Below are 14,499 nucleotides of genomic sequence, written 5' to 3'. Positions count from 1 at the left end.
ACGGATCGCAGGCCCCTGGTCTAAGACACATGGCCCCCAAGGGAGGGATAGAGGACATAGGCTGCCCTGTGTGAAGCCCCAGAGTGCCTCGCCGGCGTCTCCGCCGGGTCCTCTAGCGGCAGCAGCGCCATCTTGAGCCCCAGGCCTCTGCGGCGCCAGGGCTGTCCAAGGCGCGCCTGATCAAAAAAAAAAAAAAAACAACCCCTCACTGCCAGTGTTCTTGTCTGGAGAATCCCAGGGACGGGGGAGCCTGGTAGGCTGCCGTCTATGGGGTCGCACAGAGTCGGACACGACTGAAGCGACTTAGCAGCAGCAGCCCCGCTACGGCTTATTTGCATTCAATTTGTGTTTTATTAGCTTGTCTTCCTAAGGCGCCCTCTGGTGGTCTATTGGAGTTCTGCAGATGCATCTCAACGGCACCTGAGTTACCCAGTTCAGGCTGTGAAACTCAACTCCGCCCGGGTTGACTTGCGGTAAGTGCTTCATTTCCCCCACCTGGACACTTGTGGCAGTTAAATCTCCAGGTACACCAGAAGAGACCTGTTCCGATTCATTCATCGGTCTACCTAATATTTGATCACCTACTGTATATCAAGGCCATGCACCAAAGTATATTATCCAGTTACCAGATGATGGAAGTTTCAGTGGTTTCTGGTTTTCGTCTACGGTGAATCGTGCTACTGTGAACATGCGTATATATGTATGTGAGCACCAGTTTTGTTTCAGTACTAGTTTTTCAAATGGTGTAAATGTGTTTGTTGCCCATTTAAAGAATTGTGAGAGGACTTCCCTGGCGGTCTAGTGGTTAAGACTGCGCTCTCAATGCAGAGGCATGGGTTTGATCCCTGGTTAGGGAACTAAGATCCCAAATGGCTGCACGATGCGGCCAGAAAAAAAAAAAAAATCGGGGGAACTGTTACAAGAAACTACAATTTCCAGGCTGTCCACCATCTGGCAATTACCAAGGATCTCCCTGAGCAGGGGATAGTCTTCTTAGGTCACCTCGCACTTCTCCCAGCCAACTTTTCTCCCTACCACAGCCACCTGGCCCTGCAGACACAGAGGCTTGAGACTCCCTAACCCCCTGGGATCTCTCGATGCCTCTCCTCCACTGCCAACAGTGGGGTGGGCTCCTGAACAAAGCAAATATCCTCACCCTGGTGCAGGTAGTGTCTACATGCTGACAGACAACAGGAAATCAGTAAGTGAGATATCACAGTACAAGGTAAAAACTGCTATGGGGTGGGGGGAGTAGGACGGAGTAGGAAGTTCAGTTTCTCAGTTGTGTCCGGCTCTTTGTGACCCCATGGACTGCAGCACGCCAGGCTTCCCTGTCCATCACCAACTCTCGAAGCTTGCTCAAACTCATGTCCATCGGGTTGATGATGCCATTCAACCATCTCATCCTGTCATCCCCTTCTCCTCCTGCCTTCAATCTTTCCCAGCATCAGGGTCTTTTCCAATGAGTCAGTTCTTCGAATCAGGTGGCCAACGTATTGGAGTTTCAGCTTCAGCATCAGTCCTTCCAGGGAATATTCAGGACTGATTTCCTTTACGACTGAACAGAGTAGGGGGCTGGGAAAAGGGAGTGGTCCATGTAGTCCTATGGGAAAGGTGGGATTTGAGCAGTTCTGAAGAAAGAAACGGGGACGCTGAGCAGACATCTGGTGGAAAGGCATTCCAGACAGAGGGCACTGTATGGGCAAAGGCCCAGGGGCAGGACTGCATCAAGCTTATCGGAGCAACCGTGGCGAGGAGAAGGCCAGTGTTGGAGCAGAATGAGCGAGGGAAGAGGGGAGAGCAGGGAGGGGACCGGGCAGGTCATACAGGCCTTGTGAGCCTTGGGGAAGACTTGGACTTTTACCCAAGGGAGGTGGGAGCCCTGAGGGCTGTGGGCAGAGAAAGGAAACCTGACTCAGGTGCTCACGGGCGCCCCCTGGTGGCTGTTGTGGGCAGCTGTGGGTGCACCAAGCAGGGGAAAGCTGGACTGGTTCAGGTGAGCCATGATGGGGGACCAGGTGGAGGCAAAAGAGAGGGGAGAAGTGGGTGGACTCTGGATACGTTTTGAAGGTAGAGCTCCAGGGAGATTTCCGGAGGTACTAGATATGGATGGTGAGCCAAAGCGGGGAGTCAAGGACGACCCCAAAGATTTTGCATGCTTGGAAAGACGAATATACAGCGGGGGAGGGGTAAGAACATACTGGGCCCAAAGTTGAAGGTGAGGCTGGCATGAACCAGGGGTTGGTTGTCTTTGCACAGGGGGACCTGAACCTGGGGAGGGGGGCTAGGGGTCCCCGAGATCACTTGCCAATGGAGCGTCTAGGAAGCAGAAATCCTGGTGATTCCGGGACACGGAGAGTGCATGAAAGAGAGATTTAAGGGGGCTGAGCTTGCGAACCTAGCATTTCAGGAACCCTGCTGCAAAAGAGCAGAGAAGCCTGCCAGAGCTGAAGTGGGACATCTGCGGGCTTTCGGGCCATATTCCAGTAAGAAAGAGAGCAAGGGGGGAGGGGGTTCCAGAGGGTAAGACGAGGGCCATGTGTCTAGATTGGAGCGACCTTGGCGGCCCCAAGGGCAGGACCCTTGGGAGGGGAATTAACGGAGCCCATGTTGCAATGCAGTGGGCGACCACCAGATGGCGGGGCTGCCGCCTTCTCGAGGGCGGGAAGTAGCAAAAAAAGCCTTGGGGAGTGTCTGCGCTGCGTGTCACCGCAGCCCCACTGTCCTTCCGGGCTCTAGAGATGGCTGGAATCTGGGGTGCACTTTTCCTAAGAAGGGGATAAGAACTCTCACCAATTTCCCAACGCTCCTTCCCCTCCGTTCCATTTGGTAGCCGGCATACAGCAGGCATACAATGCAGGAGCGGCCAGACGCCTGGGCGGTGGTGCGCGATACCCTCGGAAGGAGCCTGTAGGGCAGTGTGGAGAAGTGCCGGCTCCCCGCGCCCGCGGCGCCAGAAAGGGGCGGGCAGCAGACGCCCCAGGACGCCGTGTCACCGAGCCTCAGTTGCCGGGTAACGGAGCGGGAAGGCGAGCTGGGGGCTCAGATGCCCGAGGTGTGGGTGCCTCCGGTCTGCAGCGCGAGCTGAAGAGGGCAGCCCCCTCCTCTGGCTTTAGGGCTAAGGGGCGTTGCCAAGACCGCCGGCAGGTCCGCGGATTTACCAGCCCACTGGCTCAGTTCCCCAAGAGGAGGCTGAGGATCCCCACTGGCAAGGGGGACAGAATCCCAGGAGGCCCACCACCTTGGACCAACGAAGGGAAAAACCACACAGCCTCCGGAATCGGGTTTAAAAAAGACTTGTTTAATTAAATACCAGGATGAGGCCAGGCAGGACAGGGGGGAGGGAATCACCCGAAAGCAAAGTCCCTTGGGGCCCTCCCCCTCCACCCACCTCTAGAGGCCACAGTTAAATGGCTGGAACCAGGTCCGGGTGACCACCGGTCCCTTCAGGCCCCCGGACACTGGGGAGGGGCGGAGGGGCGAGTTCTCAGCTCCCTGGGTCCTCAGACCACAGTCCACTTCCTGTGGACAAGCACCGGCCAGCGCTGGGACAATATGGGGAGGGGGCATCCAGACGGACACAAAGGGAAACAAAGTTAGGCCCGCCCCACCCCTCCCCCTTCCCTCCCTACCCCAGGCTAAGGCATCTCACCCTGGCGCAGCCCTCCTCCCCCGGGACCCTAGGCGCTGCCCCTGGATCCTGCCAGGGCCGGTTCGGGTCCACACTAGTGCCATCCAAACGCCCCAGCCCCCTACTGGGAGACAGGAAATTTCTGGAACAGGTTGGGAGGGTGCCACAGATCTGCACCCAAAGGCTATGGAATAGACCTTTTCACGGTCAAGGACAGGGAGCCTGGGTCCCTTCCCATTCCAAGGCCAGGGTCGTCAGTCTCCGTCCAAAATGAAATCCAACCTCAGCCACAGTGGGAGAACCCCAGGAGGGGATGTGGCATTTATCCCTCCCCTATCCTAAGTTCAGACTATGAAGATCCTCCCCCCACACCCACAACCCCTGAGGACAACAGACCACCCACAGGGGCCCAGATCAAGGAAAGGATTGGAGACTGAAAAAATATTCTACCCGGTCCAAAAAAAATCGAGCTATACTTCCCGCCCCCGCGGGTGGAACCTCAACCACGGGTCCAGGGGCCACCCTGCCATCACCACCAGGGGGGCAGGATGGAGCCAGGGCCCAGGGCCTCTTTGCCCCCATCCAGGTGCTGGGAAGGGGTCCATTTGGCCCAAAGGCTGTTCTGGTCCAAACAGGAGGGACTGATTGTCACATGATGCTGCTCAAGGCCAGTGTCGGGGACTCTTCCCCTTGCAGGAGGGAGGCCGGCAATGGCGCCAGCTTCTCCCAGTCTCTCACTCACACACTCGCACACCCACCCAGCGAGGGGCAGTGCAGCCCCCACTCCAGCAGACAGAGGACAATAAATAAGCCTGCATTTACTCACATCCCGTGATATCCACCCCCCACAAGTGAGTCTAACTGCTCTTTGGAAGAACCCCCATTTTTCTTCCTCCCTACCCCAAGTCTCAGAAGCAAATCAGGACCCCTTGTAGAGACCCTACCACTTCCCCACCCCCACCCCACCCGGGAGGCTAGGGAACTGAGGGGCCCCTCCCTCGGGCAGTGGGCCAGAGCCTGTGGACACCTGAGATTGAGTACCCGAATGGGGCGGCCAGGCCGCACCGTTTCCCTGAACGTCTCCAATGGCTTTCGATGGGGTGAAGGGCTCCCGGGGCAGGGTATGGGGGGACAAGAGGCAGCCCACACGGTAACCCCTAGTTCACCTATGGCTCTGCACTTCATCCCAACCTTGAGAGAGGGGCCTGGGGGCCAGGTCTGAACGCTGGTTAGGGGGTGCCTTTCCTGGGGCACCTCCCCCCAAGGCCCACATGCCACCCAAAGCAGGGAGGTGGCAAGGGAGAAGGGATGCCTTCTGGCTCCCCACCTAGGGTCCCTGTTCAACAGCTGGGAACAGAGTTAACATCATGGCTATATACAGACACGGGGCCATGCTCCTCCCGGAGAGCAACCTCCAAGACCCAGATGACCCCGGTCCAGTCTCAGGCCCCCTCCTGGTTTTCTCGAGGGGGCAGGGGCAACTCGGGGGGGCCTTCGGGGGGGCCCTCAAGGGGACACTGAAAAGGGCCGGTCTGGCAGTCAATCCGAGCCCCACCAGGGCCCGGGACAGCAGGCGGGTTGCTGGTGCTCCATGCCCAGGCACAGCGGGGGTGCACTCAGGGCGGCTGGAACAGGGCTCTACAGGCCGACTGGGGCCGGGCTGGGCACTGGGCTGGGTGCGGGGCTGCCTGCCAGGCTGCAGGGCAGCGAGTCGCTGGGCGAGGTGCTGCGGGTGCCCTGGCGCCGGAGAAGTTCCGGGCGGAAGCCGGGGTGGCGGCGCGCGTGCTTGGTCAGGTGGTCGCTGCGGGTGAAGCGCTTGGAGCAGAGCGGGCAGGGGAAGCGCTTCTCGCCGGTGTGCGTCCGGTGGTGGCGGGCCAGCTCGTCAGAGCGTGCGAACTTCTTGTCGCATCCCGGCCAGTCGCAAGCGAAGGGGCGCTCACCTGTGTGGAGGACAGACAGTGGTCAGTGATGCGGGCGGGGGGGTGGGGGGGGAAGAGGGCCGTTCCATCAGATCTCAAAGGGTGCTGGTCATTTGTCGCACCTCCTCTCCCCCGCAAAACTCGTTCGAGAGGCTGAATTCTGGGTGTGAATTTAAAACATGTAAATGTATAAAGAAAATGACCCCAACTCATTTCCCGAACACTGTGAATATCCCCTCGTCTATTTCCTACGACTAATGGTAATTACTAGCTTTCACAGGTAGCGCCAGTGAAAGAATCCACCTGCCAATGCAGAAGACAGTTCGATCCCTGGGTCGGGAAGATCCCCCTGGAGGACATGGCAACCCACTCCAGTATTCTTCCTGAAGAATCCCATGGTCAGAGGAGCCTGGTGGGCTACAGTCCATGGGGTCGCAAAGAGTTGACACGACTGAAGCGACTGAGCACAATGGTAAAGACTGGGAGCAGCTGCCACGAGTTGAAAGGAAAACGTACAGAGACCCGCTTCTCCCAGGCCTGTCCGCCTACCCCTACCCCTAAGACGGCGTCACCTTGGTGACGTGTCTCCCAATGTACTTGCCACACACGTGCCCGCTCCGGTCTTAAGGCAACAGTTCCTGCTGTCTCCGCCCCCGCGAAACTCCCTTCCACCATTCCTGTGGGGCATTCCGAGGGCTCCCAGATGCTGGCGATCCCAGCTAAGCCCCTTCCTCTGGGAAATGACCACCAGGCGCGCAGGTGCTGGGCATCATCTGGGCGGTTTCCCATGCCTGACACCACCACTGACCCTTGTGGCCCTCTACGAGCAGAGGAACATGTGAAGGGACACCCCCAACCCGGGGCCGCGCTAGCAGGTGGGAAGGGTCAGAAGGCGTGGCGGGGATTGCCCCTGGGTTCTGGCGCGGGAAGGGGCGGAGCCCGAGGCAGCCCAGGACTTGTCCCGCCCCCGCAGAGCAGAAGACTAGGGGAGGGGCGGGCCGCAACTTCCTCCGCAGACCCCTCCCACCGCCTGGCCGGCCTCGCCCATCCTGCCCCGGCGGCCGCCGCCATCCCCGCCCGCCGGTCCCCACCCGCCCATCCCATGGGGGTCTCCGCCCTACGACAGTGCCGCCCGATCCCCTCTCCTCAACCGTGTATCGTCAGCGTGTCCCCAGCCGACTCGGGGGGACCTCCGCCACGCCCGTCCTAGGGGCGGTGAGCTCCCCAGAGTTTGCACCCTCCGGGACCCAGGGCGGGGTACCTGGGATCCTGGAACCCCCGAGACGTTGTGTGCCCAATGCGCAGGGGTTTTGCGGGGTGTGTTGGAGGAAACAGATGCGGACATGTGGGCAGGGTCTCCCCTCGCGGCATAGAATGGAACCCAGAAGAGGAAGGGGGGACGCCAGCTGGGGGACAAGACAGGGGAAGCCACAGTGGGGTTAGAGTAGGTAACACACTGGAAGGCCCAACCGGGCCCTGGGGACTTTGGTGACCCAGGCTGACCCTGCCTCAGAGAACACGCCCGCCGCTGGGAGGAGGTAGCGAGGAAGACAGACTTGAAGAGTGTCCTCTGCCAGGGGTCAGAGAAGCGCCCTGATGGGGGAATAAAGAGATGACCAGGAGCCAGCGGCAGGGGCCATGGGACAGAGCCGCAGCCATGGGGGAGTGGGGGAGGGCTGGAATCTCAGGGTGACCCAGTGACATCTCCGCCCTGGAAGCAAGGCCTGCCTAGGGAGAAAGGCTAGGAGGGAGGAACCGCAGAAGGGCACCAGCAGACTTCAGAGAGGCGCCTATCACCCGCGGCCCTGGAGGCCCAGTAAATCCTCCCCTCTCCATCCTTCCTCCTGGCCAGACTCGGGACGCCCCCAGCACGGCACGAAAGGGTTCCAGTAGAAAGCCCTCCCCCAGAAGATTTCTTGGGGGATACCTGTCGGTTATGCTTGCAGCAGGGGGAGGGCAGGCCCCAGGAGGCTGCGAACCCAGAAGTGCTGGTGCCACCTCCCTGGGGGAGGGGAGTTACGGGCCACAACCGTGCTGGAGGGAGAGCAACTGTCCCCAAGACCACAGGTGGCCCCAAATCCCCGAGGCTGTCCCCCACCACCATTCGGCTCCCCTGGAACAATCCCGAAGGCAAAGTCTGCAGCAGCTGGGGGAGGGTTCGGGGCGGGGACCTCTTCAACGGAATCACGGGGCTCAAAACAGCGCGGGAAAGGACCCCCCACCCTACTTGGAACCCACAGGTCCCGAGGGCCGAAGTCTGGGGGAGGGGCAGTCTGGCGATGGGGGCGGGGCTGCTGGCTTCCAGGCAGACAGTGGCGGGAGGCGGGGAGGGACGCCCCTCCGTGGGGCATGCGGCCCTGTCGCCATCTTGCAAGGCGCAGGCGGGGAGGAGCGGAGGGGTTGGGGGGGCAGGTGGTGCCGGTGGCGGGGGAGGGCCCTCCCGCCCCGGTTGGCTCACTTCCCCATTTAGGGCAACGGGTCTGGTCCGACCTCCCCCCCTCCCCTCCCTCCCTCCCTCCGCCCCGCAGCTCTCCTTCACCACCACCCGCAGGTTGCAAGAGCGGTGCCGGGGCCTGTAGAGGCTGAACGCACGCAGCCGCCGGGAACACAGCTGCCGCACGTAGCTCGGCGGCGGCAAGGACAGCCGCAGGCCCAGCCGGCCCTGCTCACGTGGTCACACTCCCGCCGGGACCTGGGGTCGCCCTGCCGGCTGGACGGCTGCCAGCCCCGCCCCACGCCGCGTTGCCCGGGAGTGCGGCGCACGTGCACACGTGGGTGGCCGTCCCGGAGCGCAGGCTTCCCGCCCCCACAACGTTAGGCGAATGCCTGCAGGATGCCATGTCCTGCCACCCTCTCAGTCCACTGGCTGGGGAGGAAAGGGAGGTGGGGGGTGGGCGTGTTGTAATATTCGGAGGCTGAGAGCCTGGCTGCACCTGGCCTGACGCCTGTCTCCAGAGTCTACCTGGGCGCTGGAGAAGGATGCGGTGGGCGGGGCTGCGGTGGACTTGACCCTCTGACTTGGGCTGGGCTTTGGGGTGAACTCAGGACAGCCAGAAAATGAAGGCCAGGAGGTCCGGGCGACTGTGCGCCAGGCCTGGCTCAGCCAGCTCCGCCTTTGAAGAGGGCGTGGGGTGGGTCTGGGAAGCCAGTGCCCCACCTCCCCGGGCTGTAGGCCAAGGGTCCGACAGCTAACCTTTTCCGTGACCTCCGGAGGTCATCTCTAATCTAAGAAGGGGAAGGTGCAGCCCATAGCCAACCCTTACACAAATGCCCACCTGCCAGGTGGACTGCACCGGGGGCGGGGCTCAGATAAGGCAACATCCCAGGACAGCTGGAGAAGGCTGGGGCTGCAGCAGGTGGCAGGGTGGGGGGCCAGAAGCTGGGAAGCTTTCCAAAGGAGATGGGGCTGAACAGGCCACAAATAACCCAAAGGGCAGCACAGAGATGCAGCCAAAATAATGGAAAATTGATGGTGAAGTCTGGAGAGCCCGGCCCAGGGCCCCTGTGTGCTGGCCATCCTGAAGGCTTTACAAGGACCAGCAGGTGTGAGGATCCACTCTGTGATCTTAAGTACCCCCCAGATGTTAGCCCCCTTCCTCCAAACCGAAGACTTCCCATTTCCCTCCTTCCCAGTCCCCACTCCTACAGGTTTTCCATTTCAATTGCTCTGCCTGTTGCACCAAAAGCTTATTAGGCAGAGATCTCCCAGGTTCTCACCTTCCCAGGTGGTACCTGGCAACAGATCCCATCAGAGCCCCCTTCGAAGAAAACCAAACCTCCTTGTCTCCAGGCCCTAGCTCTGGCTTGGACTGGTGCGGCCGTCGCTGGTGCCAGAGCCGCCAGCTCAGTGCTCTGCTCTTGGGCTCAGGGTCCAGGCTGAAGTCTTTACCGGAGCCTGGATGCTCCTCACACCCCTGATTCCTGCTGCCTGGAACCTCTGCCCCTTCCTCCATCCCATGTCTGCTCTACCCTTCAGAGCACAGTCTCCTGGCGTACCCCATCCACTGTCTCCGTTCTCAGCTTTCCTATGCTGGAACTCAGTCTCTGCTGGATGTGATCTCTGCCCCCAGGTAACCCTAAAGCTGAGGGCGCAAGCCTGGCCCCCTGAGGGTGCGTGATACACATGTGCAGAGTCTACAGGGCCCGAGTAGACAGAACGATGCTGGAGTGGGTGGCTCCAGTGGCAGCTAACCAGCTGCCAAGCCTGCTGGAGCATCATCTGGTTTACCCCCCAACCCCCAGGTAGGAGCCACCCCACCCCCCCAAGCCCTGTTTAGTTAAAAGGCGGACCCCTGCTGCCTCACACCCTGCCTCCCTCCCTGGGAACCCAGGCCTAGCCCTGGCTTTACCACATCCCCCACCGAGACTGGCATCTTCAGCATGGGGGCTGGTGGCCCTCTCAGTGCCTAGGGCTGAGGGGTCACGGCCTCCTCAGGCCCCCAGAGCACGTGTGTTCCAGAGCCCTGCTGTTCTGGAAATAGGACTGGGCGAGGGTGGCTCCCTCCCTCTCCAGGAGGCCGGCTCCTCAGGCTGGTATCATGTGCCCACTCCCGGGCCATCTGGGCCACCTTTATCAGGGAGCCTGGGTGGGGGTGGTTATCGCCCCCACAATGTTGGGGCACCCTCTCAACCCCCCAAAAATGCTGGAGCATCCTTCCCCAGCCCCCAGCTGGGGGTACAGGCACTGCAAGGCCAGTCCCAGCTGCTCACTGCGCTACTGCAACAGAAGGGGGCTAGATGGGGAGGCTGTCCTGGGCACTCGCACCCCTCACACCACCTAGGCACTGCCACACTCTGGCCCCCCAGATAAGCCAGTAGTCTCCTGAGCCCCACCTGGCCCTGGAGGCACTCATGGCTCTGCAAGGGGTAGAGGTGGGATCTGCCTCCATACATAGCCCCCATGCCTGCTGCTGCCTCAGTTTCCCCATCTGCCTCCCCTCCTGGGGGCCTGTTCAGCAAAAAATACCCCCACCTGCACCACCCCCCTGGTCAGCACACAGGGGTTCCCCTAGCCACCTCTTGTCCCCAGTGTCATGGGGCTTCTCTCTGCCTCCCACACCACAGCCCCCCTCCTCAACCCTTCTCCTGGACCCTAATCCCGTCCTCATAAACGGATTTTCCTCTGCAAAGCCGGCCTGCTTCCCCGCCCACCCCCACCCTGCCCTGGGGATTAACCAGACTGCTCACCTGCTCAGCCCCCTCCCCACCTTCCACCAGAGCCTCTAGCCTACCAGTCCATCCCCCAGGGCCCCTGCCCCCACCCCCTGCAGCCACGGTGCACCCCTACTCCTGAGACACGCCCTTCCAGGCTGCAGTCAACCCACAGCATCCTGCTTCCTCCAGGAAGGCTTCTCCTCCATCACCACTGCTGTCACCGCTCCCCCCCCACAATGTTCCAGGGGTCCTGGGGGACAGGGATCGGGTCATCCCCACAGTGCCCCTCTCACACACAATCAAGGCTCAGCTACTCTTTCTCAGGCATAACCAGACAGGGGTCTCAACAGGAGAGATCCCGCAAGCCCCAGGGGACACTGTGTGCTGTCTGAGGACATCTGTTATTGTCACAACTGAAGGTGCCCCAGGTGGGGGCCAGAGAGGCTGCTCAACACCCTATAGTGGCCAGGATGCCGAACAGAGAATGACCTGGTCTAGGAGTGAACAGTGCCAAAGACTAACAGGCTCCCCTACTCCAGATCTGAGCTCCTTGTGGGGAGGGGCCTGAGCCCCCCAGGAGGTGCTGGGCATTGGGGGCTCTGGGGCAGGAAAACTGGGAGATGAGGGAGGTGGGGAGAGCAAGGAGTAGACTGCCAGCTCGCCTCCGCCCCCGCCCCACCTCCCTCCCTCTCCATCTCGGTATCCACGGCAACCGCGTCAACATCTCCTGCAGCTTCCAAGTCTTTCCCTGCCCCACGCGGAAGCAGGGGAGCTCATTGTAGGCCAGGGACTGCAGGCCAGACCCAGGGGACTGGAGGCCAGCCATCCCCGCTCCCAGCTGCTCCCCTGCAGCTGTGTGGCTCCGAGGAAGACCCCATCACCCCTCCACATCTCCCCACCCCAACCCTCTGTGCCAAATGGAGCAGAGATGATGACAGCTCCTGCTGGGCCTGCTTGCTCATCTGTAAAATGGGGCCAGGCCAGGAAGGGAGTTCTCTCTACAGAGAGAAAAGCTGCTGTCAGGCAGTGATGGGTGGGACAGGACCCCCTCCCAAAGACCCTTGGGGCACACTGGCTCCTGCAGTAGACAGCCAGCATCTAATTAAGGCTGCTCATCAGATCCGTCCCCAGGCTTGCCCTTGGCAGTGGGCAACACCACTCTATCGTACAGACCTAAGACAAGACTTCGCCACCCCTGAGGGCTGGAAAAGCCCAAAAGCCTTGATACAGAGGCTTTTGATAAGGTAGAGGCTGGTGGTCCTGAGTGCCAGAGAGATGCCACATTAACCATCATTAAGCACGAAGGTACCCCAAAGCATCCAAAACTGGAACCAAAGGAGCCTGGGTACTGGACTTTGATTCTCAGTACCCAGGTGCCCCCCAGTGCCCAGCATAGTTATTATCAAGGGAGCAAGGAATGGAGAAATGGCTCCCTGCCCTCCCCCACCCATCAGTGGAACATCCAGAGTTGGTCTCCGTTTCTCTTTAAAGCCAAGAATGGCAACACGGACATACACACAGGCACTGGACAAGGAGTCCTTTCTCCTCCACGGGCGTAGGGGGCAGTCAACACTGCCTAGGGACTCACGGAGGTCCTTAAAACCCCAGCAAACCCTGGGGAAGTGTCCCTGGGGAGCTACAGTGGGAGGTGGCCTGCCCCCGCCCCCCTCCTTCACCAGACCTAGAGAGCAGGACAGAGTGCGGGGGGGGGGGGGGGGGGGGGGGGGGGGGGGAACCAAGGCACCTTGGGGTCTGAGCCGCTTTCAGGGGTCACACCATCCGTGTCTGCCACAATTCCAGGGGCAGTCCCACCTCGGCCCTCCACGTGTCCCTACAACGGGAGCATGTCCACCGAGCCATGTTCATGTGCCCTGGCGTGACCCACGTAAGGACCCACAGGAGAAGGCGGTCAGAAGCCCCTTTATACAGACAAAAAAACCCATCGAGACGAGGAGGTCTTGTGCTAGAAAGCGGCAGAACCACCGAGTCCAAGCCCACGCCCACCCAGCTTCCCTGCCCTTCCCAGCCGAAGGATCACCTCCAACGCTCAAACTCAGGCCGGTGACCACCATCTCCTGGCCCCCAGCCCAAGAAAAAATTCTCAGGGTTGAAGATGAAACTTCATAGGGAGAACTGGGAGGAACCGCAAGAGGAAAAAGAGGGGGGTGCCCGAGTGAAAGGGTGGCCAGAGCCCCCTGCCGCTGGGCTGGGCTGTGAGACGTGACAGTATCGCCGAGCCCTCCCCCGCCACCAAGACTTCTCGGCTCCCGGAGCAGGTGGGAGGGATCCAGTACGCTGGGAAACAGGGGGATAACGTGACGCCCTCAGGGATCCCCCTCCTCCCGAGGCTCAAGCCCTAACCCGCACTCCCAGCCCCCCTTCCACCTTATTAAAACACAGCAAAGGACAGAGAAAACGTGCCGGGCATCCCCCAACCTCGCCGAGCACCAAGCGCTCGGCCGCTCTCCGGGGTGAATCCTCGCGGCCACCTCGGAGGCAGCGCCACGGTGCCTGCTGCCTTTCTACAGATAAGGAAACCAAGGCAGGGGAGGGGACGAGAACCTCAGCACTGAGCTCTTCGACCACGTTGCCCACCGCCCCGATCTGAAACCAACGGAAAACAAAAGAGAAACCAGGCCAAGGGCGAAGGGGACTACCCGGGAGCCCCGATCCCGCCCGCGGACCCCGCAGCAACCGGCACCCGGCAAGCTCCCGCGGCTGCCTCCGCGCCCGCCATCCGCTCGCCACCCGACCGCGTGGCCGCCACGCCCCCCGCGCGCGCCCCACCCACCGAGGCCCCGCCCTCCCGGCCGGCGCGGCGGCTGCCCGGGCGCGCCCCCTCCCCGCCCCCGACGCGCCACGCAGTTTCGGGGTCCCGGCGGGGGAGGGGGCGCGGTATACCGCCCCCGCGCGGGTCCGGCTCGCGATCGGGCTCACCTGTGTGCGTCCGCAGGTGCGACTTGAGGTGGGAGGACTTGTAGTACGCCTTAGCGCAGCCCGGGAAGGGACAGCGGTGGCTCTTGGCGGCGGCGGGCGCGGCGCCGGGGGCGCGGCCAGAGGACGGGGACGAGGCGGCCGAAGAAGAGGAGGCGGGCGAGGCGCCCCCCGGAGCGACACTGGGCCCACCGCGCAGGTCGGCCAGGATGCTGGCGGCCAGCAGGTGGGGTGCGGCGGCGGCGGCGCCGGGGCCTGGGCCTAGGACAGGGGCCGGAGGCGGCGGCCCAGTGGGTCCGGGCGGGGCGGCCTCGCGGCGCGGCGCGCGCACATCCAGGCCGGTGGCTGGGCCCGCGCCCTCGGGGCCCGGCCGGCCGCGGTGCACCACGGCACCCGAGGAGATGGCCATGAGCACGTCGGCGGCGAAGTAATCCACGCACGCCACGGCTGCCGACATGCCAAGTAGGGGCGGGCGGCGCGGCCGAGCGGGCGGAGCGGAGGCGGTAGGAGCGGCGCCCGTCCGGCCGGTGGCGGCTGCTCGAGTGCGGGAGGAGGAGGAGGCCGGCGCGCGCCGCCGCCGCCGCCGCCCGCGCTCTGCCCGCCCCGCCCCGCCTGACGCGCCCTGACGCACCGGAGCCCGCGGGGGCGGCCGCGGCCCGCCCCGCCCGGAGGACGCCCCCTCGGGGCGCGCTGCCACGCCCCCCGCCCGGCGCGCCCTCTACCACCCTGCCCTCTGCGCGAGGCCTCCGGGGGCGGAGCCCGGGCCGAAGGAACCGCCCCCTGTCGCGCCCACTCTGGCCCCACAGTACGCTCTCCTCCCTCCCCGAGCGCGCCTTCCCCACGCCGGGCAGCAGGCTGAGG

The 14,499-nt window shown here is 62.4% G+C and overlaps 1 protein-coding gene across 1 annotated transcript; it reads right to left on the bottom strand.

Moving 5' to 3' along the window:
- KLF16 (Kruppel like factor 16) lies at positions 3,281-14,206 on the bottom strand. Its single transcript, XM_018050409.1, has 2 exons — positions 13,642-14,206; positions 3,281-5,571 (listed from the first exon to the last, which is right to left on the bottom strand). The coding sequence occupies exons 1-2, from the start codon at positions 14,093-14,095 to the stop codon at positions 5,270-5,272; spliced, it is 756 nt and encodes a 251-aa protein (XP_017905898.1). The 5' UTR covers positions 14,096-14,206; the 3' UTR covers positions 3,281-5,269.

This window comes from Capra hircus, chromosome 7, assembly GCF_001704415.2.
Source record: "Capra hircus breed San Clemente chromosome 7, ASM170441v1, whole genome shotgun sequence".
NCBI classification, from domain to species: Eukaryota; Metazoa; Chordata; class Mammalia; order Artiodactyla; family Bovidae; genus Capra; species Capra hircus.
This window is presented reverse-complemented; position numbering and strand designations above follow the sequence as displayed.

Excerpts from the sequence above, each read along its gene's own strand:
- KLF16 (XM_018050409.1), bottom strand. The coding sequence starts at position 14,095 with ATGTCGGCAGCCGTGGCGTGCGTGGATTACTTCGCCGCCGACGTGCTC. Across the intron at positions 5,572-13,641 it reads GCACCTGCGGACGCACACAG|GTGAGCGCCCCTTCGCTTGC; the intron begins GTGAGCCCGATC and ends TCCTCCACACAG.